General features: G+C 32.8%; 2 protein-coding genes across 7 annotated transcripts in view; one reads left to right on the top strand and one right to left on the bottom strand.

Moving 5' to 3' along the window:
• The window catches only part of LOC118198148 (uncharacterized), a 146,369-nt gene extending 137,197 nt beyond the window's left edge, over nt 1–9,172 (bottom strand). Inside the window, exons 1-2 of one of the 5 annotated variants that reach the window (XR_015041113.1) lie at nt 8,825–9,158; nt 8,292–8,323 (exon numbers count right to left, since the gene is read on the bottom strand). Coding sequence is in view for 4 of the 5 variants with exons in the window: in XM_085816636.1 (XP_085672762.1) it covers nt 8,292–8,323; nt 8,825–8,872 (80 nt within the window). In the remaining variant the exon portion in view is untranslated. Of the gene's footprint in view, nt 1–8,291; nt 8,324–8,824 lie in introns of all 5 variants that reach the window. The other 4 variants (XM_085816636.1, XM_085816632.1, XM_085816635.1 and 1 more) reach the window with 4 other exon arrangements.
• A 2,235-nt stretch (nt 9,173–11,407) lies between these two features.
• Blos1 (biogenesis of lysosome-related organelles complex 1 subunit 1) overlaps nt 11,408–27,748 on the top strand; it is a 36,509-nt gene continuing 20,168 nt past the window's right edge. The window contains exons 1-4 of one of the 2 annotated variants that reach the window (XM_035369750.2): nt 11,414–11,565; nt 13,331–13,530; nt 16,378–16,440; nt 27,148–27,220. In XM_035369750.2, coding sequence (XP_035225641.1) covers nt 13,446–13,530; nt 16,378–16,440; nt 27,148–27,220 — 221 coding nt within the window. In that variant the 5' untranslated portion in view covers nt 11,414–11,565; nt 13,331–13,445. Of the gene's footprint in view, nt 11,566–13,330; nt 13,531–16,377; nt 16,441–27,147; nt 27,221–27,748 lie in introns of both variants that reach the window. The other variant, XM_035369751.2, reaches the window with a different exon arrangement.

Genomic DNA, 27,748 nt, shown 5'->3' with positions numbered 1-27,748 from the left:
GTCGGATACTTTTGTACAGCGATTATTTTTGATTCATCTGTCTCGATCCCTTTTTGAGATATTTTGAAACCTAAATATTTTAATTCAGGGGCTGCAAATTTGCACTTTTCGACCGGCCTCATTTAATAAAGAAAACACCTGTCTTAAATCCTGTACATGTTGATCGAGATTATCACTAGTAATAATGATATCGTCTAAATAGATAAATGTGGACTTTCCAAGAACAGGTCTTAACACAATGTCCATGCATCGCTGAAATGTTGCTGGGGCCCCTGAAAGGCCAAACGGCATACGCAAAAATGCATAAGTGCCAGACTTGGTTATAAAAGCAGTCTTAGGCACGTCCTCAGGCCTCACCCCTATTTGAAAATAACCAGTCGTTAAGTCTAAAGTCGTCATAAATTTGGTTGATTTTATGTTCCTTAAAATTTCTTCTATGATCGGTAACGGATATACCAGATATTTCGTTATGGAATTTAATTTACGGTAATCAATAGCGAATCTCCACCTTTTTGGATGCTCCAAAGGATAGTCATTATTTTTCTTACATAAAACCACCGGGCTAGCATAACTACTTGAGATGGGCGTTATGATCTTTTTACGTAGCATATCGGTAATATGCCATTCTATAATTTTTTCCTAATTCTTATCATACCGGTATGGTTTTTGGCGAACTGGAATTGCATCTCCGGTGTCAATACTATGGTTAGTAACCTGAGTAAATCCTCGAATATCACTAAATAACGAAGCAAATTCACTTACCACTTGTCGGATTCTATCTTGCTCGTCATTAGGCAGGTGGTCAAGATTTACCCTTGGCGGTTCAGCCTTTTTTACACGCACTGGTTTCATTGTCAGCTTAAGGGACGCTTCATTAAAATCCAGTGTAGCTTGTGCGTCTGAAAGAAAATCTATTCCTAAGATTAAATGTGCTTGCAGATTCTTTACTATAAAAAACATCACCTTTGTTTGTCCTTGATACGGATATACAAAGGTACTTTACCTATGCACTTACATTTTTCTCCTTGCGCCGCTAATACTGTCGTATTATCCGCATTATATATGCGGTATTTGCGAAAATACTTCCTAAAAAAACTCTTCTGCCACACAGGAACACTGCGCGCCGGTATCCAGGAGTGCGGTGGCTGGGATATTATTCACCAAGACTTCAATCTTCGGAAGAGTAAAATTTTTCACCATTACTGTATTTAACTTGTAGGAAGAGGGGTTTTCGTGGCCTTCGGATTTTCGCACCCTCTCATCAGCAGAAATCCGTTTTAGTTTAAATTATTTTTCCTTTCGGTGCTTTCCTTCTTTCTCCACTGGCCTTGAGACTTTTTTCCTGGGTTGCTATTGAACTGTCGACGTTCGCCGGCTGTTTTTGAATGCTCGGGTTTCCTTGCCCACTGATTCGCTTTTTCTCCGTAGCCATGTGCTTGAGTTTGTTGTAGTCTTGGCGTACCAAATTGGTTTCGCTGTTGATATTGGCGTCTTCTTTCGACGTCCGCCGTTCTTCTACTTTCAAACTGGATTGCTAGCTCAAATAACTTTTCCTCTCTCTTGCTTGGCAAAAGGCCACAACTTAAATACTTGGCGTTTGCCAGACAAACTTTGCATAAAAACCTTCACGCTTATAATTCTGGCCGGAAGTAGAAAATAAGAAGTGATAGTAAAGATTTAAAATAAAATAAACGTTAGTAAAACTTAAGATCCTTACAGTGTGCAGTAAACAAAATAACACCAAGAAATCGGAGACATTTGAAAAAACTAATGCAGAGTGCTTTTGAAAGACTACATGAATTAACCCCAAAGAAAATTTATTTTGAGGCCGAGAACGAAATTGAAGCTGACAATAATAAATCAAATGATTTTGAAATAAAACTCACAAGTGACAATGCCCTATGTGACAATATCCCTGAGTGCCCTAAGTGTAAAGATAAACAAGAATGTATTGATAATTTGAAGAACAAAATAATATCCTTAGAAAATTGTAATAAAATATTGAAAAATAGAGAAAAGAAAGATTTTAGAAAGTTTGCTCAGCGACAAAGAAGGTGGACGACATTTAGAAAGAAATTTGTATCGGAAATTCAGAAATTAAAATCCCAAACAGCGAAATTTAGGAAAAAACAGAACAGATCGGAGAATTTGGAAAAACGTCTAAAACATATTTTTACAAAGATGCAGATTAACGCATTGCTAGAAAAGAAGGAAAAAATCCGGTGGACTAGTGAAGATATTTCACGTTGCATTGTCATAAGAGCTCTGTCATCTAAAAGCTACGATTTTTGGAAAGAAAAAATGGGAATTCCTTTACATATCACTAGTACATTAAAGAGATGGTGCGCTAAATTTTCATGTAGTCCAGGAATTCAGAGTGATGTTCTTGCTGTAATGAAGGAAAGATGCCAATATTTAAATTCTGTAGAAAAAATATGCGTTCTCAGTTTCGACGAAATGCACATAGATTCTAAACTCTGCTATGATTCTAAACTGGACCAAAATCGGTCCTTTTCAAAAAGTGCAGTTTATCAGAAGTCTCATTTCGCAGTGGAAACAACCAATATTTTTTTATTTTAACACTCCAATGAAGAAAGAACTTCTTTTTTCCCTCATAAGACAAATTCAATCATCTAGAGTAGAAGTGAAAGCAATAGTGTCTGATTTAAGAGGATCTACTACTTTGTGGAAAGAGTTACAGATTTCGATTAATAGTTCTCATTTTCCAAATCCAGTATTCCAAACGAAAAAAATATGGGTTTTTGCAGATTTAGCGCACTGCCTCAAATTACAGAGTGTTGGTGTATTTAATTATGACAAAGCACACTAGGGCTATCTGTCTAAGGGGAGGGATGCCTTCGTGGAGGACTTTCTAAGGGAAACTGGCTCGTATACACGTTACACATGGGGAAAACCACGAAAACGCCCATGCAGCCAGCCCGTTCGCTGGATTCGAACCTCGGACCGAACTACCAGTGTTCAGCGACTTTACCGCTCGGCCTCTGGTGGGCTCAAATTACTGAGAAACCACTTTTTAGATAAAGGATTTGTTTTAGGAGATGGAACTGTTTTAAATGTTTATATTATTAAAGAGAATTAAATTGTGTCACAAACTAAAACCAAATTATTTAATGGTCAAGGGAAACGAGAGACAAAAAGTAAGTATATATAATATGTTTTGATTTGAAATATTTCTAGATTGCATTTTAGAAGTTAATAACGTAAAGCATATTTTAAATGAGAACTAATTCTGTTAAGTTATTGTTACAGTTATTTTTATTGTATCCTCTGTTATTATTGATTCGATTTTGTGCTAGCTTAGCATTCTAGATAAAATATTTATAAAGTATAATATTAAAGTAATTGGCATAAGAAGACCTGCCCCCTTAACCCCCACTTTTGAAAAATTAAATAATTCTTTTAGGTAATGTGAATAAAATTGTTTTGTCTAAATTAAGATAACAATCTTGTATTTATTTAAATGAAATATTGATGTAAGCCTAAGTTACAAAATTATTTAAAAAAAAATATATGTTATTATAATGAATCGGGAGAAAAATATGCTAATGTAAAATTTACAATTAGGCTGAAACTCAAACTTAGATTAGCAAAAATTTTGCCATATATAACCATACACGTTTAAAACTATGCCAATTTAAGGTTATTTTTTTGATTAATTTTAAATAGCTGTTATTATAGTTATCTTAGCAGTAGTACAGTTCTCTTAGTTAACATGCAGATAAAGAAATGATTAGAAACAAACAGGCATTTAAAGAAGAAGAAAAAAAAAAAAAATCCCTGCAAATAAAAAAAGGAACTTTATGCTAAGAGTAGCGCATTTTATCTATTATTTTAAAATTGAGTAAGTACTATTAAATTTTTTAATGTTCAGTGTAAAATGCATACTGCAGTAACATTGTCTCTTCCAAATTATAGCTATCTTTCACACACAGCTCATTTTAAACGCTGATTCTTCAAATTTTTAACGCTAATTTCTATGTTGTCAATTGCATCTCCGCGCTCAGTGCCATCATTGCTACGTCATCACTCCTCACTGCCTGTTTCAGGGGAAAACGCTCTATGAGCTAGCCCTTTTCTTTAGTCCTGATGGAGCGCAATGCGACTGAAGGCCTAAACATCCCTGTGATGGGTGTCCAGCAAGAAACATCCGGTCTTTAATAGGAGATATGATCTCCCCTGACTGCTAAGCAGGTTTCACAGTGTCTGCCCATGCTGAGAATAAGGGTGTCAATGAGTTGTTGAGGCATTGCTGCCCATTCATTTTGCAGCGCCAATCGAAGTTCCGGAATCGTTACTGGTGGTAAAGTACGAGCTGCCAAGCGTCTGCCTAGAAAATACCATACATGCTCGATGGGATTGAGATCCGGAGATCGTGCCGGCCAATCCATATGTTCAATATCCTCACTCTCTAAGAGCTGTTCGGCAGCTACTGTGCGATGACATGGTACATTGTCGTCCATGAAAAGGAACTGCGGACCCATAGCGCCTCTATAAAGACGCACATATGGAAGAAGAATCTCGTTACAATAATGGGTCCCGTTGACTGAACCTCCGTCGAAGATGTGAAGGTCTGTACGACTACCAAGCATGATACCTCCCCAAATCAAAACACCGCCACCTCCATACCTGTCCCTTTCAATGATGTTCGAGGGATGATTGCGGCTTCCCCGCTCTCTCCAGATGAGTATGCGATGAGAATCGTTACTCAGACTGAATCTGCTCTCATCTGTAAAGAGTACTCGTCCCCATTCATTGTCTCTCCAATTCCGGTGTTCCCGGCAGCACAGAGAAGGCCTTCTCCGATGGGCAGGCGTTAGAGGTACACACCGTACAGGGCGTACAGGCAAACAGACCACCACCGTGCAGTCTTCTGGCCACGGTAAAACGCGATATTGGTCGTCCAGTCGCCTGTGTCGTGCGTCTAGCGATTTCTCCCGCTGTCTGCCGCCTGTTTCTTCTGGCCTGTAAGGCAATATACCGGTCATCTGCGGGTGTGGTTCCTCATGGACGACCACTACTAAACCCCCGGATAGCTGCTCCTGTAGTTTGAAATTGTCTCCAAAGTCGTGAAACAATGCTGTGAGCAATTCCGAACTCTGCAGTCACACTTGTCACACTGCGGCCTTCCTCCAACTTCCCAATGATTCGACCTCGGGTAAAAGCATCCAGATGTCGTCTAACAGATTGATTATTCGCCATTTCTCACTGAGGTAGCAACTCAGTGTGATTTTAACTGCTAGACGGCATGTAACCTCTTTGCCAGAAATACTGATCTTACACCGACAACATGCTTTATACTACTCAGACACTCCCCCATTATGTTTACCTGCATATCTGCGCATGTGCTACCATACATCACCTTACTTAATCTCCTGATTGGTCTTTCTGTCCGCTCTGCCTCTTCGTTCAGCTGATATGCTAATTTTTTGACTTCGTCCTTAATTTTCGCACACCAGTGTATATCAGTAGTCAAGAATTAATACAGAGGGTGTTTACACATTTTCAGAACCATTTCAATAAAGAATTTTTAAAAAATCAATGTTCTGGAATAAAAATTTCTGGCAATAGCTTATTATTTGAAATCGGAAATATCATCTGATTTTATTTTTTGAAAATGCACACATAAGCAAACTTAATTGAAGACTTATGTTTTTGCGTTTTCTGAAGAAAAATATTCCTACTTCATAATCCAAAAATGCTGTGAAGTGCATAATATCAGAATTTCTAAGTGAAACATAAGCAATATTAGGTTGATCTTTACATTATGGTAACTTGGCATTTTTTTGGCGAAAATTTGGCGACCAACTCTCCTACAGCAACCCTCTATTTTTTTTTCCCGCCGCCATTTTGTCTTCATGAAGTAAAGACATGTTTCTTTTCTTTTTATCTACTGAACACTTCTTCCAACAATCTACTAGCCGAATTACACTTATGCTAGAAATTTTATCTAACAAAACTGCTTAATCATGACAAATATTCACTGCAAAATTGGGAAAAAGTGCACAATACCATACTCCTTACGCGTTTTTCAAAATAACACATACACATAAACCATGTACACGCCGACTTATTTTTACTTAAAAAAAATTCCAGAATTGCACAAAAATGGCATTGCTCACACTCTTCACTATATCCATGTACACTGCTTTTTTCTCATAAATTAGAAAAATTTCACGAAAATACATGACAATTTTCTCAATCTTTAAACCCGGTAAAAAGAACATATATGAAATTACCTGATCGCGAAAAAGTATTTACCCTTTCCAAATATGAACATTTCCACATATAAAATAAACAAAATATCCAAAAACCTCTAAATCATCTATTACATTATACACGTCACCAACGAATTCATACCGCAAGCATTACAAATACTTAGTATCAAAAATTTAAATTATTTCCATGCACGTTTACTTCAACTTAAACGTGTACCAAATTCCTACAAACATAAAATTCACAAAATAACTATCATTTAATTAAAATATCACTAAACCATGTACACGTCGACTTATTTTTACTTAAAAAAACATCCCAGAATTGCACAAAAATGGCATTGCGCACACTCTTCACTATATCCATGTACACTGCTTTTTTCTCATAAATTAGAAAAATTTCACGAAAATACATGACAATTTTCTCAATCTTTAAACCCGGTAAAAAGAACATATATGAAATTACCTGATCGCGAAAAAGTATTTACCCTTTCCAAATATGAACATTTCCACATATAAAATAAATAAAAATATCCAAAAACTTTTACCTCTAAATCATCTATTACATTATACACATCACCAACGAATTCATACCGCAACCATTACAAATACTTAGTGTCAGATATTTAAATTATTTCCATGCACGTTCACTTCAACTAAAATGTATACCAAATTCCTACAAACATAAAATTCACAAAATAACTATCATTTAATTAAAATATGGTTGATCTTTACAATATGGTAACTGGTAGTTTGGCGACATTTTGGAGGCGATAAAGGTTTACTACCTGGCATTTTGGTAATAATGTGAGCAGTACTCAGTTCCGATTACGCATTATTTTGTGTGAAGGAAATGAGAGATCATGGGATATGTCATGTGATATTAATGGACGAATTACGGTTCTTTAATCGGAAAAAGGGGGAAATCGGGAAAAAATCTGGAAATTTTGTATTTAGCTTTATTCTGTGTTGTGTGAAACAGTGTTCGTGAATTTTTGGATCCCATGGCCGTAACTTAAGTGAATTCAAAATGGGTGTTTATGTATGTATTAATTTAATGTATGTGCTCATTTATATTTTAAGTAGTGTTTTTGAATTTAATTATATTTTAATTAAATGATAGTTATTTTGTGAATTTTATGTTTGTAGGAATTTGGTATACGTTTTAGTTGAAGTAAACGTGCATGGAAATAATTTAAATATCTGACAATAAGTATTTGTAATGGTTGCAGTATGAATTCGTTGGTGACATGTATAATGTAATAGATGATTTAGAGGTAAAAGTTTTTGGATATTTTATTTATTTTATATGTGGAAATGTTTATATTTGGAAAGGGTAAATACTTTTTCGCGATCAGGTAATTTCATATATGTTCTTTTTACCGGATTTAAAGATTGAGAAAATTGTCATGTATTTTCGTGAAATTTTTCTAATTTATGAGAAAAAAGCAGTGTACATGGATATAGTGAAGAGTGTGCGCAATGCCATTTTTGTGCAATTCTGTGATGTTTTTTTAAGTAAAAATAAGTCGCCGTGCACATGGTTTATGTGTATGTGTTATTTTGAAAAACGCGTGAGGAGTATGGTATTGTGCACTTTTTCCCAATTTTGCAGTGAATATTTGTCATGATTAAGCAGTTTTGTTTGATAAAATTTCTAGCATAAGTGTAATTCGGCTAGTAGATTGTTGGAAGAAGTGTTCAGTAGATAAAAAGAAAAGAAACATGTCTTTACTTCGTGAAGACAAAATGGCGGCGGGGAAAAAAAATAGAGGGTTGCTGTAGGAGAGTTGGTTGCCAAATTTTCGCCAAAAAATCGCCAAGTTACCATAATGTAAAGATCAACTAAAATTATTATTTATAATGATATGCTTCTCTTCTACTTATGACATGTATGCTCTTCATTTGAGACCAGCAAATAACACCCACCCACAATACCAGTGCAATCTAAGTATGTAAGATAATATCAATATTGCAAATATTATGAAATTTTAAAAATATTTTTTTTTGTTTTTTCACTTAAAAAGACTAAAACATAAAACTTTGCAAATTACATACCTTATACTTCCATGGCTTTTTCTGCGCATAGGCTGAAAGAAAAAAATTCAATGGTAAGAAAGTTCTAAATGAGAAGGTGTTTATCTTATTTAATAAAAAAGTGATTACAGAAAATCATTTTGAATGTTTTACTGAAAAATGCACCTATGACTAAAGAACATCAATTTGAAAACATTTCAGTCTAATCACTTTATTTTTTTTTTTTTTATATATACCATTAGAGAAATAATAAATTAGCATGTGGGCTGTAAAGGATCATTTTGGGAAGCTTTACAATTATATACGTAAGCAGCAACGAAATGAAAATTACTCAGAAATACTCATATATTCAATATATATTAATGTCTTTCAATGACAATGAATGTGTGACCAAAAAATATGTTAAAATAACCACACCTCAGGCTGTTAAATACCACAACTGAACTCTTAATTCTTAGTAAATGTTTTAGTTTGACAGTTAATTCAAACAACATATTATGAATTCTGCTTTTATTCTGTGTTTTTAAACATATATTTAATATAATATTACTTACTGCCATGATTTTTAGATTGTGAGGTGCCAAGAAATGACACCTTTGCATCACGGAGAACTAAATCATTATTTATCTTTTTCTAAACGTATTCTGCAAAATCAATACAAAAAGAACCAACATGGTACAATAATTAATCACAACCTCATCAAAACCCAAATTATTTCGCTTATAATTTGCACATTAAACAATGCAACAAAACAACACAAAAACTAAACGCTCCATGTAATTAGGCATTCAGTAATGCCACTACTGTTTCCATTATAAAAGAAGCATCTAACAAGTGCGTCTGCATTCCAATGCACGTATGATTGCGCAATTACCGCACACGTCTGAAAATATCTTCTCTTAATTTATTTGCTGTGGCTTATATTTTCACAACGTTTAACACTAAAAGTCTAAGAATTGCGGAATATAAAAATATTGACGAATATAAACAGTAAACATCTTTATACTGTTCGACTGAATTAAAATCACAAAATTAAATGCGATAAATATTTAATTGTAATAAACTGTGAGTTAATCAAATCTTGCGGAAAGATATCAGTTACTGAAGTCAATTCAATACAATATGCTTTTCCACTTCATTACATCATTTTCATGAAGGCCTTTATAGAAAGAAAAAAAGTCTTAATAGAGTGTCCTTGGGTATGCCAAGCAATAAATTTTTGTTCATACGGGAGCAAAGTTCTTCTAATACATGAATTTCTTAAAAAATGTACTTACTACTTAAACTTAAGAGGTTTTTTTTTTTTTTTTTTTTTTTTTTTTTCAATTTTTATAATAAGAAGTGTGATGGCATAATGAAGGATAAAAAACTTATATATGTTATAATAAAAGCAAAGGAAATGACGGAGCCCTGCAGATGCGTAGTTATCCTATATTGAAGAGGAAGTAATCTGATTGCGTCGTAAGCTAATGTGTTCACTTCGTAAAGAACTTGGCAGTAGAAGCGATTTTAATTCCATTTTTATTTCCAATTGACATATGTGGCCACAGATCACTTGGCACTAGTCGTGCCTTTCCACACAAAATTTACATTTTTATATATTGTTAAGATAGACAGCAAGCCGGCGAAATTACATCTTAGCAGAGTAGAAGGCAAAAGCTGAAGTCCGTAGTTATGAAAGATAGAAGCACGCGAAAAGTTTTGGTTTACAAGGACAGTTTCAGTTCCCAATGATTACGTCATCAGAGCTGCGCCGATCATAGAGTGATCTAAGGCTACTATAAAGTATCTAGTAGCTCTAGTAGCTCTAGAGTGATCTAGAAATGACGCAATGCAGAGAAGTTATTACGATTTTAGAATAGAGAGGAAGAATTTATGTTTATAGTTATATTATAATTTTGATTCATATATTTTTATCTTACACACACACACACATATATATATATATATATATATATAGCATAATAATTTATTTACTAAAGAAATAACATTTACAAAATATATGGTGGCATAATAACAAAAAGCTAACAAGAGCAATTTGTAATAGTTTCAGAATAATTTTTTAAACTTCATTAATATTATTCCAAATAATAACCTGTATTTTTAATTGAAACTATTTCTTTCTGTAGCTTTTAAACATTCCGTTTTTGAACTGGATTAATTTGGTTACGACAAAGCAAACGAAAGCTGTTTGCTAAAGAAAGGAATGCCTTTCTGAGAGGCTTTCTGAATGGAACTGGCTCGTATCCATATTACATATGGGAAAAATCACGAAACCTCCCATGTAGGAACTTCCTTGAGGATTTGAATAATGGTCTATGTAGCAATTTTAAGCTATTTACCCGTTTGACCGCTAATGGCTCATAAGAATTGTTTTAATTATTAAACAAATAACCGGGCAATGACCGTCAGGTCATTAGGAAACGAGTTCTCCAATACTTTTAACAATACAATAAAACTTATTTAGTTCAGAACATTCGCCCAGTTCAGTTAAACAAATAAACGAGGAAGGTTCAAAACACCTGGAGGACACCACCCAAGGAGAGAAAATTTCGGGGTAGCACCCGGGTGCCTGGGGCCCAAACCCTACCTCGCATCGAATAATATAGTTTGCGAATGGTAGATCAAAATAACTTGTTACAAGTTTATACATAATAAGTTCAAGAAATGTATATACAAATATGCTTACATGGTATACTTAATTTTTTAAAAATAATTTTTGGAGTTTAAGAGAGGGCAAAAATCTCAGGTGTTGTGCAAAGGAATCTGGAAAGCTACGAAATTAGCTGTCGAGCTGGTATTAATCTGTGAAATGACATACATGTATACTTATTAAGCAAGTGTGAACCCAGAGGTACGATATGAAAATTAATGAAGATAATATATATGCATGATATAAATACCAAAAATTAGAAATAAATAAGTGAAGGTGCTACAAATACATATCAATTAAGGCATACAAGTACATTAATCTGGTAAGTTCCCAAGTATGGCCATCATAATCATATATCCTGATGACAGGATTATTAATTTGGAGCAGTGCGGCTGACTTAAAGCTGCTCTATGCGTAATTTCTCACGTACCACGGAGAATCAAGAATTACGGACTTATTTCTCACACTTCGGAAGAAAGACGTAGTATAAAGGTGCACAAATAAGCTGTACCAAATAAACTTGGTGGCAACTGAATGGTGTGAAAATATGTAAATTTTAAGATTGTCTTAAGTCCTTCTTTCCTTAATTATTAAAAAGAAATTTTTTTGGCTTTGGGTATCAGTTTTATCTTACTGGAATAGGTTAGTCATATATTTAATTTTTTAATAATATTAAAGTTATATAAATTTTTTAAAATTCCGTCATTTTTAATGATTCATTTTCATTTTTTTGTACTTTTATTATATAAAACAAAATTTCTTCAGTTTGTAACTTAAATTTGAAATATTTATGCATAGAATTCTGTACAATTTAAAAGGAGATTTTATTTTTATAAATGTTTACTGTAGAGTTTTAATTTGCATATAATTTGAAAATTTAAATACCGTAACAGAGAAGACAGTTAAAGAGTAAAAGTTACGTTACGTGAAATTCTTGGGCACTAAGATCACGCATACTCTCAATTTGATCTATAGTGGCTTTTTCCAAAACATAAGTCTTCTCTTGCTGTATTTTGGTCTTGTGAGTTGTGTGTGTGTATATACAGGGTGTTTATAAAGTCCCAGACCCATTTTGATGTTTAATAACTCATAAAATAATAAAGATAGATTAAAATTAATAACATAAATGGTTAGATAGACTCAAAAAGTTTCATGACCCTTGTCAATGAACTTCCACATGTGCCCCCTTCGTCGCACGGAGAATATTAAGTCGATATTCAATTTCACACCAGGTACCGGCATCCTCAGAGGCTATTGCAGTTGTAATTCTGTCTCTTAGGTCATCAATGTTCGACACTCTCCTCCTGTAAACGTCCTTTACAAATCTCCAAAGGAAAAAGTCTAGCGCCATTATATCAGGTGATCTGGGAGACAAAGGAATTGGACCTCCTTGCCCAATCCATCTTCTTGTAAAATGGTCATTCAAGGAACTACGAACGATGGTGCTCCAATGAGGTGGTGCACCATCTTGTTGCAAAAAGACGTGGCTGAAGCTCTTCTAGTTATGGAAATACGTAGTTTTCCAGCATGTCTAAGTATAAGACTGATAAGACCATATTTTCTGTAAAAAAGAAAGGCCCAATGACTCGGTCGTGCATTAGTCCACATCACACATTAACCTTTGGGGAATCTCTTTGTGCCTCACGGTATTCATGGGTGTTTTCAAATCCTCATAACATTGCACTAGTTGCCAAAAACAAAAGAAAGAAAAATGCAATTAATAAACAAACGATATTTAGAAAAGTACAGATATTTAGACTGGAAAATAAAATTATCTGAAATTAACCACAGGTGCAGACGATATTTACAAAAGTAAAGATATTCAAACCTGAAAAGGAAAATATATAAGTTATTCCATCAATAAATGCCATAAGTTTGTTTATATCTTCATTATTTTATGAATTATTAAACATCAAAATGGGTCCAGGACTTTATAAACACCCTGTATATATATTTGAGTAATATATATATATATGTCTTCTGTCTATATGTATATATATAGACAACGATCTTGGTTTATGCATATTTATTGTGTTTTACTCAAAAGAAATATTTCTAATGTATTAATGATAACTAGTTTAATTAATAAATACTATATTTTCCGTTTTTGTACTTTTTCTAAGCATTTTATTTTAACTTATAACTTAATGCATCCTGTCCATTATTAATATGATACTAATGTACCTACCACCGAAGTGTAATAACAAAAATAAGCAGTGTATGTAAAATATGCAGTACAAAAATTAATCTGAAATTTTTACAATTTTTTAGGTTTAACAGTAGGTTAAAATTTTTCTGTTCTATTAGATAAATAATTTAAAAAGTCTTTATTGTTGTAGGTGTAGTATAATACTAAAATGTGTCTTAGGATAATTCATAAAGAAATTATTGAGATGCTCTTTGACAGCTTCCAAAAAGCAATCTCCAAGCAGCTGGTCAGAGAATTTCGAAGTGATCTAAAGAGATGAAAATCTGAAGTGGCAAGTTCTAGTGAATATGAGGGATGACACAAAACATCTCATATGTACTCAGTGAGTCTTTGTGGGGTGTTCATTGAAATATGGGTCCAGGGAATAGTCATGATGAAAGACAGTACTTTAACAATAGGTCAGTTTTGGGTGCTTTGATTTCTGCTTTTAAAATTGCCATTAGGGAACGATATTTTTCTGAATTTATTGTCTGATTTTATGGCACTAATTCGTAATGTACAATTCCTTTGTAGTCCCACCATGCACAAAACATTACTTTGTTGGAATGCAGTCCTCCATCTCAGTGTTACTAAAAGCTTACCCCATAATCTCTTTCTTGCAATATTATCGCATAGTATCTACTTATGTCCAGCAATGAGCCATTTCAAAAGTGGGGCTTCTTTATTTCTTTTCAGCAAAGAAGTACATGTTGAAATTCAAGGAAGGATATTTTGCTCTGTTAACGTATGGGGTATTCATACATGATAGGAACTTACATACCCACTCTTCTGTAAATGATCATGTACTGATTTGTTTGGAATATTTTAGTGTGTCTTATAGTTTCTGAACAGTATAATGTGAAAAGCTATTTTTAATAGGCCCTTGTTTACGAAGGATAGTCCTCCATAGGTGCATCGTCGTCAAGGCTGAAATTTCCATTCATTTAAATTTTTTAATGATTCATTTTAATTTTTTTGTACTTTTACTATATAAAACAAAATTTCTTCAGTTTGTAACTTAAATTTGAAATATTTATGCATGGAATTCTGTACAATTTGGAAGGAGATTTTATTTTTATAAATGCTTACTGTAGAGTTTTAATTTGCATATAATTTGAAAATTTAAATACCGTAACAGAGAAGACAGTTAAAGAGTAAAAGTTATGTAAAATTCTTGGGCACTAGGATCATGCATACTCTCAATTTGATCTATTTGTTAATTTCAGATAACTTCACAAACCACCTTTGAACTATGTCATCAGAAATTGTACTTTGTCCATATACAGCACAAATTTTACAAACAGAATATCTAGCAAAACTTTTCCTTTTTAAAAAATAAAAGAGCATAATGCACTAGCGCGAAAAACTTAAGCAATAAAGTCTTATTTTTCAACTTACAACCATGAAATTGTTGAAAAGGACATTTTGTGATCAGTTTAATAAAAAGCCAATTCAGTAGACAATGATACATATGCAAATATCAACACCATTATATCAAAAGTACATCAAGGTATGCAAGTGCGAGGAATCGGTGAGTGCAGTGCAAAACAACTTAAGAAGAACAACCATTTTCAGGCATTCTTCTGCAAGTGAAAGTGAGATTGTACGTGCAGTGTGGCTACAAGAAAACATAAGGATGTCTTTACACATGGTAGAATTGATTGGCAAGCCTGAGGAGGAGCATAGTTAATGTCAATTGCCCAAGAGTTTGGAATTGAGAAAAGTCTTGTTTCATGAGTTTGAAAGACTTTACAGACGACAGGTACAGGTGTAAGAAAGGTTGGTGGTGGTGTGCCAAGGAAAGCAGTGGTGATTGATACTGATATATTGCTCTGTGGATGAAAAGAGATCAAAACCAGAGAGCAGCCAACATTGCTCAGGAGCTGGGCACAGCAACTTGACAACTGGTGTTCCGGTTTAACGAGGCCAAATTCATAAAGGTGCCCTATTCACCTGCCATCCTGAATGCTACTGTTGACAGCAGCCAAACAACAGCACTATTTACAGTAGTGTAGAGAATACAAAGATTTGATACCAGATCAGTGAAGTTTCATCCTTTTTAGTCGACATATGTCTGAGTCATTTCAGTCTGACAAATGATTCTTGGTTTTTGGTGCCAGTTGATATGGAAGGAGGTAGGAACATGTTTTCATCCCACTAACATCAGGGAAAGCTACTGGGGTGCTCCTGACATGCTTGTATGGGAGGCATTACGATGAATAGATGGATCGAGATTCACTTATCAAAGATCATTACTGTGATGAAGTAATCCTCCCTCACATCCATCTTTTTCGGCATGCCGTTGGTTCTGATTGTGTTTTTATGGATGACGATGCATGGCCACACAAGATTCATGCTGTTGAGGAGCTCCTAGAAAATGATGATATCCACAGAATGGATTGGCCAGTGCTTATCCTTGATTTAAATCCCACTAAACACATGTGAATACTTTAAGCCTGGCTGCATGATGTTGAAACAGATGCTTCTTGAAAAATGGGAATTCCTACCTAAGAACTGTTAAATAATCTGGTGTTGATTATTGACAGATGGTGCCGTGCAACCACTGCAGTTAGGGAAGGCCACACCTCTTACACTAAGGCTGTTTAGTTTGTTTCCTTCTCCAACAAGTTCTTTGTAGCAGTGTCATTTTGTCAATAAAGTATATTTCTGTTTCTTTCATACTGTATGTATCCTGTTCATTTTTTTGCTAATCTACTTTTCTTGTCTTTTAAGTAGTATATTATGCCTTTGTAGTATGGATTTCATGTCTCCCATTAGGTTTTTTTTTTTTTTTTTTTTTCCAGTTGCAGCCAAAATTATAAAAGTTGCTTATGTTTTGCACGCTAGGTGTATGATAAAAATGAGCTTTTGGGTTCTTCATTCTTAACATGCCACTGGAAAAAATAAATATTCCTCAACACTTGCTAGAATTAGGCAATTTGAGCAGAAAGGACTGTATTTAAACATCTACCTCAAAGAAACTCTTCGTTAGTGATAACACAGAAATTACAAAAGAATGTACTGAGATCTGAAATTCTGTGAAACTTTCTGGATGGCTCGATAATAATTAAGAAAAAAGTTTCTCTGTTTTTGTGCATTTTATTCAAATTGGATAACATAATTTTTTTATATAATCTTATTTATTTATGAAAATCGGTGTATTTTTAAATGTTCATCTGAGATTTTATTAAAAATTAACCTCATTTAAATTTTATGTAAATTTATATTCAAAGGCATTCTATATTAATCTAACCTTTTTCATCCAGAAATGTTGTCAAGTATAGTCAAAGACCATCAAGCAAAGCAGTCAGCGAAAAGAGAAGATTTAGGTACCTATCTATTTATATTTTCCATCTGACTAACATGTGTTATGTGTGCTATGATAGAAAATGCATAAATAGGGCTATTATGTATAGAAGCAAAAAACTTTTTACGTTACCCACTTACTCTAAAATAAGATTCTGGATATTTTAATCATTCATCTACACATAATACATCATAATGTTTTTTGTTCTTACTTCACACTGCTTCAGCAAAATTCCTTAATTATTTTCTAAGGCTCAAAGATCTCTCAATCAATAGGCACTCCAAATTTTCCTTGCATTTTGACAATTATAACCAAGTAATTCATATGCTGTAAATATTATTCAGTAATTCATATGCTGTTAATTGATCTATGGTTTCGGATTGCAGTAATATTGAAACAATGTTTAGGAATTCTGAAACTTCATATGACTCGTATATTATTAAAAGTAGGACAGAGTCAAATGTTTCCAGTTTTTACTGTAGTTCTATTGCTTTATTCCTTACCTTTTTTGGCTAGTCAGAACTTTGCAATTGAGACATTACACCACATCACCAAACCTGTGCATATACTGGATTGCATCTGCCAGCCCAGCTAGTTGGGTTTAAAACTTTGGTAAACGTATATTTTAGGCTAACACTTGGCGATTTTTGGCAGTACATGGATACCGATTTTGTGCAATTCTTTGACTTATTATTTTGGCTTGCATAATGGCAATTTTTGCGCCAAAAAATCGCCGCTACACAAAGCCAAAATAACAAGACAAAGAATAGCACAAACTCGGTATCCATGTACACATCGACCTATTTTCACTTTAAAAAAATCCCAAATTGCACAGAAATGGCATTGTGCACTCCCTTGACTTTATCCATGTACACGTCGACCTATATTCACTTTAAAAAAATCCAAGAATTGCACAAACTTGCATTGTGCACTCCCTTTGTCCATGTACACATCGATATATTTTCACTTAAAAAATCAAAGGAGCACCCAGTTCTGCAATGCAGGCCAAAATAAAAATACATAATCTCAATAAACTACATTTTAAACCAAAAACTAAAATAACATAAAAAAAGGAAAAAACATGTTATACATTTAAGCACTACAAAAAGCAAATATCCACTTACCCTATTTAGAAGTTCCTTTGTCTTTAGTCTGTGGCACACAAAATTCCTTAACAACATCCAAAAACTTCCTAAAATTATCTGAACTCGAATCCGTATATCGGTGTCACCACATATGAACCTTTCTTTGTACAAACCCATTCAAATCCATCTAAATGGTTTTTACGTTTGACTAGATGCATATCCTTCCTACATACAGGACAAGTATAATGGCTATTAAGTAAACCTTCATTTACACATCAGTCAATTAACGTTCTTTTCTCCCTTCATTCCAATTTGTACTGAAACTTCAAATTACCGTAATTTCCGGAAGAAACGCCGCGGCGTTTACGTGTTTAAAACTTAAATTTTCAGTGGGTGCAGCGTTTCTACCCATGCGGCGTTTAGGTGCACTAAAAATAAAATATTTCCTATGATGGTCATTGTACATAGTTTGGATGGCCTTGTCATTGTGCATAGATTGCTACTGTTCCCACACAAAAGACGACTCAGTTGCTTTTTGCGAACATTATTTTGTTTACATTCTTTCCCTTGAACGGACCTACATGCCTTATTCACCCTAAACGAGATCTCAGAACAATAACATTCTTCCCCCTTTCAAATTAACATTCTCATCAGTTTGAATAGTCTCTCTCCTTTGCCATTCGATGAATCTTCCAGGACCCATTCTCTTTCCACCCCTGCCTTTTCTGCAATTTTTTTCAAAGGCGGACACAACTCCACCTGCCTCGCAATAACGAACTCTGACGTATTTCCTCTTCAGCATGAATGGATTTTTCTTGGCATTCTGCCAAATACAGATCCTATCAGTTAGGGTACAAGTACTTGTTGGACAGTTTTTAATTAGGGAGCGGAAAATTTTTGAAAATGTCTCTAAACGGCTATACATTTCTTACCTTTAATTTATTTTTGAATTATGGTTTCATTTCATGCATTTTTCTTAACTGGTATGTCATATATCAGGACTTAGGTTGAGTTTTTGCATCTATACGGCCCACGACGATGTCACGCGCAATCTATTGCGGCGTTTCTGTGTAATTTAAATTTTTTTCCCGCCATTTTTCTCGAGTGCGGCATTTACGCTGATGCGGCCTTTCTTCCGGAAATTACGGTAATCTTACTGCATTCAGCCATCCTACTGTCTAAATAATAACCCCCCCACACACAAAAGCACTTACAAAACATCCCATGATTCAAAATTTCCCAGAATCATGCACCCGATTACATCATAATAGGGTTCAACTATTCAGGCTACCATAAATGAAACAACAACTTGACAATAAATGAAACAACAACTTTGCCATAATACAAGGGGTATCTTAAAGCCTACTCTAACCAAAACTTTTAGTTATATTTGCATGTTACACCATTCACTATGGTACACTGTGAAAAAAGAAAAAAAAAAAAAAGGGACAGTTCCACATCTCCAGTTCTATTCGGACGATTGACGAAATTCAACTTGCATTTTTCATGTCTCAATAGCACGACTTAGGATATGTATTAGATTTATATATAGCATTGTTCTGATATAGGTAATTTGACACAAAATTGGACTTCCGGATTGGGGTTTTTCCAGATATTAGATCATCAGTTTAAATTTAGTAAGATAGCATGTAGAAATTATAAACTTAAAAGTATGAAATCGTGTTTTATGAAATAATGAAGTGTTTATGATCTAAAGGGTATCAAAATTTACAAAAAACCTTAATATTTATTTGTTTACCTTATAAACATTTCTTTCAACAAGTTGTTTAAGTTGCTTCGTTTTTTTGTGCTAATACTTTCTCTCTAATTATGTAGAAAGACATAATCTCGTGTTTAGTTACATTGTTGAAGAAGTCCTGTAACTGCTGTTTCGAGAATTCCGACTCACTTGTCAATCGAAATTTTCTCGTTTTCAGTAACTTCTCTGGTGGTGGTTTCGAGGTCCAGATTTTAGATCATTCCGGATAATGGATGTCCGGATTTCGGACTTTCTACTACAGTCAAAAGTCGTTAATTCGGACACCCATAATCCGGACCTCAAAGCTAAAAACTTCCTGCGCATGCGTCACGTTCACATATGCGCATAGGCATTTACGCGTGCGCGTAAGACCTTTACAGCTGCGAATATACGTGTGCGCATGTGCATAATATGTTTACGCATGCGCATTTAATATATAACGGACTGTATAAGCTAAGCGAAAATTATCTAATTCAGTTAATGTTGCAGATTGCGTTGTTCCTTAATCTTCAAATTGGATCCGGCTTATTATTTTTTGTCGACTGTTAGAGCAATTTTATAAAAGTAAGCTTGAACTTTCGATTATGTCAAATATAATTTCCAATATATATTTACTAATATGTAAAGGATCTACAAAGTGAAATTATGTTTCGATGTCCATTAAACAGAAAGTGGAATTATTGCAAAAAATGGATAAAGGCATATCCTTTGATTATCTAATCATTCCAAAATATGTTTATCAATTTCATGCTGCTCTGCGGGGGGGAGTGGAACGACGTGGCACACAATGAATTGGAAGTTGATCTGTCAGCACTATCCTTATCTTCAGGGTAGATGTTTTTATTTTATTTGGCTTATAATTCTTTACTAAATGTAGTATTTCATCTTGATGCACTCGGTCTTTGATATGATTTAAATCAAGATCTTCATCATTATAATTCGCTTCCGATAGTAAAGAAAGTGACACAGAGTTATTGAAAACGAAAAAATTTCGATTGACAAATTAGTCGGTATTCTCGACACAGTATTATAGGACTTGAACAGTGGAACTTTGTAACTAAACAAGAAATTATGTCTGTTTAATAGAATTAAAGAGAAAGTATTATCACATGAAACGAAACAACTTAAACAACTTAATTAACTAAAATTATAAAATTAAAAATATGAAACCATAATTTATGAAATAAAAAGCAATTATGGATCTAAAGGGTATCAAAATTTACAAAAAAAAGAAAAAGCTTAATATTTATTTGTTTACTTTATTAAACATTTCTTTCAACGCGCACATGCGTAAAGCATACGTTACACATAGTCGAAATTAGAAAATTGCAACCAGAAAACTATTTGATGTGTATTCGTGATATTTATAATGACAAGGAATTTGATTTAAATCATATCAAAGACGGAGTACATCGAGATGAAATACTACATTTAGTAAGGAATTATAAGCCGAATAAAATAAAAACATCTGCCCTGAAGAAAAGGATAGTGCTGACAGATCAACTTCCAATTCATTGCGCGCCACGGCATCCCTACGCTGCAGAGCAGCATGAAATTGATAAACAGATTTCGGAATGGTTAGATAAACAAAGGATATGCCTTTATCCATTTTTTGCAGCAATTCGACTTTTTGTTTAATGGACTTTGAAACATACTTTCGCTTTGTAGATCCTTTACATATTAGTAAATATATATCGGAAATTCTATTCGACATAATCGAAAGTTCAAGCTTACTTTTATAAAATTGCTCTAACAGTCTGCAAAAAATACTAAGCCGGATCCAATTCGAAGATTAAGGAACAACGCAATCTGCAACATTAACTGAAATAAATAATTAGATTATTTTAGTTTAGCTTATACCGTCCGTTATACATTAAACGCGCATGCATAAACATATTATGTGCATGCGTAAGCATATTATGCGCATGCGTAAAGGTATTGCAAGCATGCATTAACGCATGCGCAGAAAGTTTGTAGTTTTGAGGTCCGGTTTATGGACATCTGGATTAAAGACTTTTGACTGTATACAGTACAAAGTCCGAGATCTAAACGTCCAATATCCAGAATGATCCAAAATCCGGACCTGAAAACCACCAACATTTTTTTTTTTTAGTGCTTTACGCATGCACATTTGATTTTTCCCCCATAAATATAACATGTGAATAGTCCCAATTCTTAATTTCCCTTCGGCTCTAAACAAATACCTTGTTAATGATAAAACAATAATTTAACATAAATTTGTATGATCTATAATTTGGCTCCCTAGCTGCCTATCTGCTTGGTATACATCTGAAACCAAAACATTGTAGATAGAAACATCGTTGATTTTACACCTACTCATATTTTATATCCCTTAAGCCAGCTTGACGAATCATTATTTGTTATATTTTGCTTTCATTGCCGAATGGTTATCAACACATGGCAACTTGAGTAATGACTCATGCAGCGATGGCCAAACAATTTTTTTTTATAATAGTAATTTAATAAAGAAAGAGTATGGTAACTTTTTATGAAGAAAAGATTACCATGCTCTTTCTTTTATGTTAACATTACATTCGGCAATGATTACAGATTTAATTTAAATGCGCTAAGAAATACTAACGAGAAAAAATTTAACAAAAATTTCTTTCCATATGCTAAAAATAGATTTTATTATTGATACTCATAGGCCAAAAAATAAGATTACATTTTGTGCTATTTGAATTAAGAATAACTGATTTATTTTTCGCATAAATCCAGAACTGGCGGCACCAGAGCTCGTATGGCCACAGCTCCGGGGCAGAATTTAGGGAAGACGAGTTTTGTGGAATTTAGAGAAAGCACTGGGAAAGTAAATATTAGGAAAAAAAGGAACTTAAACAACTTACATTAAAAGAAATGTTTAACAAAGTCAACAAATAAATATTAAGCTTTTTTTGTAAATTTTATTACCCTTTAGATAATAAATGCTTCACTATTTCATATTCATAATTTTATAATTTCTACATGCCATCTTACAAGTTTTAAACTAATGATCTAATACCTGGAAAAATCCGAAATCTGGAATCGCTGAAGTCCCGACGAGTCTGGATCTCGGACTTTGTAGTGTATCTAATTTATTTTGTTGAATGATACTTAAATGTTTAACTAATATAATAAAAAAATTGTATTTTGTTATAATATATGTAGGATTAACAGGGTGACCAAGTATCACACTTGAAAAAAGGGAGGGTGTCTAAAAATAATAATAAAAGGTTGATCTTTGGATTATGGTAACTTGGCGATTTTTTGGCGAAAATTTGTCAACCAACTCTGCTACAGCAACCCTCTATTTTTTTTTCGCCGCCATTTTGTCTTCACAAAGTAAAGACATGTTTCTTTTCTTTTTATTTACTGAACACTTTTTCCAACAATTTACTAGCTGAATTACACTTATGCTAGAAGTTTTATGTAACAAAACTGCTTAATCATGACAAATATTAACTGCAAAATTGGGAAAAAATGCACAATCGCAAACTCCTTGCGCGTTTTTCAGAATAGCACATACACATAAACCATTTACACGTCGACTTTTTTTTACTTAAAAAAACATCCTAGAATTGCACAAAAATGGCATTGCACACACTCTTAACTTTACCCATCTACACTGCTATTTTCTTATAAATTACAAAAATTTGCACGAAAATGAAAAAAAAATTCTGTGAATCTTTAAACTCGGTAAAAAGCACATATATGAAATTACCTGATCATGAAAAAGTATATACCCTTTCCAAGGATGAACATTTCCACGTATAAAATAAATAAAATATCCAAAAACTTTTACCTCTAAATTATCTATTATATTATAAACGTCACCAATGAATTCATACCGCAAACATTACAAATGGTTACAAATACTTAGTGTCAAATATTTAAATTATTTCCATGCACGTTTACTTCAACTGAAACATATACCAAATTCCTACAAACATAAAATTCACAAAATAACTATCATTTAATTAAAATATCACTAAACCATGTACACGTCGACTTATTTTTACTTAAAAAAAAAATCCCAGAATTGCACAAAAATGGCATTGCGCACACATTTCACTATATCCATGTACACTGCTTTTTTCTCATAAATTAGAAAAATTTCACGAAACTGCATGAAAATTTTGTGAATCTTTAAATATATGAAATTACCTGATTGCGAAAAAGTATATACCCTTACCAAAGATGAACATTTCCATGTATAAAATGAATAAAAATCCAAAAACCTTCACCTCTAAATTATCTATTATATTATAAACGTCACCAACGAATTCATACTGCAAACATTACAAATGGTTACAAATGCTTAGTGTCAAATATTTAAATTATTTCCATGCACGTTTACTTCAACTGAAACATATACCAAATTCCTACAAACATAAAATTTACAAAATAACTATCATTTAATTAAAATATCACTAAACCATGTACACGTTGACTTATTTTTACTTAAAAAAAATATCCCAGAATTGCACAAAAATGGCATTGCGCACACTCTTCACTATATCCATGTACACTGCTTTTTTCTCATGAATTAGAAAAATTTCACGAAAATGCATGAAAATTTTGTGAATCTTTAAATCCGGTAAAAAGAACATATATGAAATTACCTGATCGCGAAAAAGTATATACCCTTTCCAAAGATGAACATTTCCACGTATAAAATAAATAAAATATCCAAAAACTTTTTTCTCTAAATTATCTATTATATTATAAACGTCACCAACGAATTCATACCTCAAACATTATAAATGGTTACAAATACTTAGTGTCAAATATTTAAATTATTTCCATGCACGTTTACTTCCACTGAAACCTATACCAAATTCCTACAAACATCTAATTCACAAAATAACAATCATTTAAATAAAATATAATCAAATTCAAAACACTACTTAAAATATAAAAATCACTGCTAATAACAATTTTCCAATAATACCATATTATTTTATTTACTCCTTACATTTAGAATAATGCATAAAAATAATATCCTCAAATAATTAAAAATACTAACTTACCTAATCTTCTTCAGAATCTTGATTATGTGGCCGATAAACTTTTCTTATTTCCTCCGCTAAATAAAAAGCAAGCGTATGTGCGCCTGTTTCAGGATCTTTAAAATCATACTTATAGTTCACAGCAAGGTACCAGGTAAAATAAATAACTTAATAAAACATCTTTACTTCTATCTCGCACAACCTTAAAAAAACACTTATTACCACTCTTTCAATCCCACTAAATACCCATTTCGAATTCACTTTAGTTAGGGCCATGGGATCCAAAAATTAACCAATACTGTTTCACACAACACAGAATAAAGCTAAATACAAAATTTCCATATTTTTTCCAGATTTCCCCCCTTTTCCGATTAAAGAACTGTAATTCGTCCATTAATGTCACATGACATATCTCATAATCTCTCATTTTCCTCACACAAAATAATGCGTAATCGGAACTGAGTACTTCTCACATTCTTACCAATCCTAGGTAGTAACCAAAGTCCTTTATCACCTCCAAAATGTCGCCAAACTACCAGTTACCATATTCCAAAGATCAGCCTAATAGAAATAAAGAAGAAAATTTTTTTAAACTTTTAAAACATATTTTATGCTTTATGATTTTTACTCTCAAATGTAACTATAATTACTTCAATTGGTCATTCATATATTAATGAAGAGTTGTTGTTTAAAATTTTATTTTATAAAGTCACTTTAGTCTAAAAGTCATTGAAGTAACTGCATTTCGTGTAGTATTTATTTTCTGTTTTGAAAACTGAATTCCACAATTAGAAAATTTGCTAATGCTTATGCAAGTGTTCTTTAAACAATTATTATCAAGTTAAACCTTTGGCTTGATTAAAATTTGTGTGAAAAATAGTCATGCATTTGGGGGAAAGGGGAATAAGGCCATTAAAATGCCTAGAAGTATTCCATAAAATCAGCTTCAGTATCTAAGGTTAAATTTTGTCTTAATACCACATACAGAAAAGCTTCCTTTATATAAAAATAACATTTTCCCTTAATTTTTTAAATAAAATTTACTCATTATCATTTGTTTAAAACTAAGAACATACTAAATTTTTTAAATTAAGTAAAAAAGCAATCTGATACCAGTATTGCTTTTGCTTGTCTTAGCATCAGCTGAAAGGCTTGTACACAAATTATCCTGTGAATTCTGCCAAAAGCTTCTTGTTATAAAAAAAGGTAATGCACATAATACTGCACCTTAACTTTTATCTTTTAGATTACTTGTTTACAGTGAAATGATATATTTTACTCAAACCTGAAAAGAAAGTAACTTATGGATAACTTCAAAAACATTTTTACAGTTGTAAGATCAATTTGTGTACAAATATAATGTATTAAATTTTCTTTAAAAAAACATTTAAAAATAAGCCATTTATTGGGTGAAGAAGAAACTTCATTATTTTTGATGAAGTAAATGAATTGTACAATCGAATATACCTTTTGCTATTGTAAATTATGCTAAACATGAAATTCCACCCAAAAGTTAGATACCCCTCTTATGATTGCATATTTTTAATAAAATTAGAATACAAAGGTATATCTAATAACAGTTCACAACCATATCAGTTTAGTACTTCAGAGTAATACATAAATACTTTATGAATAAGTTGGCAGTTGCAGAAGCCCAAAGTGACTTCTTGTGTCTTAGAAACCTAAACTGAAATTAGAATACCTTTGTATTCTAATTTTATTGAAATTATGTAATCATAAGGGCGGTATCCAATTTTTGGGTGGAATTTCATGTTTAGCATAATTTGCAATATCCAAAAGTAACTTAATAGTTTCTATGAAGTAATGGATGTGATTAAGATGCTTAAGTAAATTAAGAAGTAATTTGGGCTTTAGAATTAAGGTAAACAGATTTCCATATTCAGGTATAAAAATATTGATATTTTTTATGTATTTTTACAGTACAAAGTCTTTAATCCGGACTCGTCGGGACTTCAGCAATTCCGGATTAGGGGTTTTTCTGAATTATAGATCATCAGTTTAAATCTGGTAAGATGGGATGCAGAAATTATAAAATTAAAAATATGAAACCGTAATTTATGAAATAAAGAGCAATTATGATCTAAAGGGTATCAAAATTTACAAAAAAAAAAAAAAAAAAAAAAAAAGCTTAATATTTATTTGTTTACTTTATTAAACATTTCTTTCAATGTAAGTTGTTTAAGTTGCTTCATTTTATGTGCTAATACATTCTCTTTAATTCTATAAGCAGACATAATTTCTTGTTCAGATACAAAGTTACGCTGTTCAAGTCCTGTAATTGCTGTGCCGAGAATACCGACTAACTTGTCAATAGAAATTTTTTTTCATTTTCACTAACCTCTCTGTCACTTTCTTCATGCCTTTATCCATTTTTTGCAGCAGTTCCACTTTTTGTTTGATGGGCATCGAAACATGCTTTCGCTTTGTAGATCCTTTGGCAGCTCCAGAATCGGAAACTCTTTTTGACATAATCGAAAGTTCAAGCTTACTTTTATAAAATTTCTTTAACAGTCTGCAAAAAATAATAAGCCGGATCCAATTAGAAGATTAAGGTACAACGCAATCTGCAACATTAACTGAAATAGATAATTAGATAATTTTAGTCTAGCTTATACCATCCGTTATACATTAAATGCGCATGTGTAAACATATTATGTGCATGCAAAAAGGTATTATGCACATGCATAAATGCATATGCACATGTGTAAATGCTATGCATGCGCAAAAAGTTTGTAGCTTTGAGGTCCGGATTATGGACTTTGTACTGTATTATATATAATGGATTATTTAATTGTGAATTAAATTTACTCCTGTGCCTATTACTAAATATAAATTTACTTCTTTCTTTGGTTTAGAAAAGAAAAAGAAAGAAGCTGTTGTTGCTGCTAGTACATTAACATCTGCACTGGTTGACCATTTGAATGTTGGGTATGCTACATATTTTTTAAGAAACTAATTAAGTTCTTAATGAAAAATGTTGTCTTTTCTTACTTCTTCAACCCATATAATTGTAATAGCATTTGTTTAATTAGCAATTGAAAAACTTTACCTTTTTTAGTATATTTTGCTCATTACATACAATATTAAGCATTTATATTGAAAATTTGACATTTATCAAATAATAGAATGAGGGAAAAGTAAATGTAAGATTCTGCCAACAGTATGGAAATATCACCCTCTCCTTTAGCATTAAGTTTATCAATAACAAAGTTGTTAAGTTTGGGGATCACTTGATAGTTTCTTCTGAGTTAAATTTTTCAGAAGGATGTGAGTGCCTATGCGAAAATACAAGGCCATTCTTCGTGATAACATTTGTTATGTAGACACATGACTCTGAAGTACTTTACTATCAAGTAACTTCATTTTGTAGGAAATGTGCACCTTAATCACCAAATTCCTTTCATCTTTATTTTTTAAATAGATGCATTTTTTTTTAGAGCACCTTGAAATCATAGT

Source organism: Stegodyphus dumicola, chromosome 5 (assembly GCF_044657685.1).
Source record: "Stegodyphus dumicola isolate Sdum_Otavi_A_Nest chromosome 5, ASM4465768v1".
NCBI classification, from domain to species: domain Eukaryota; kingdom Metazoa; phylum Arthropoda; class Arachnida; order Araneae; family Eresidae; genus Stegodyphus; species Stegodyphus dumicola.
Note: the sequence above shows the minus strand (reverse complement) of the source record. Positions and strands in the feature narration are given on the sequence as shown.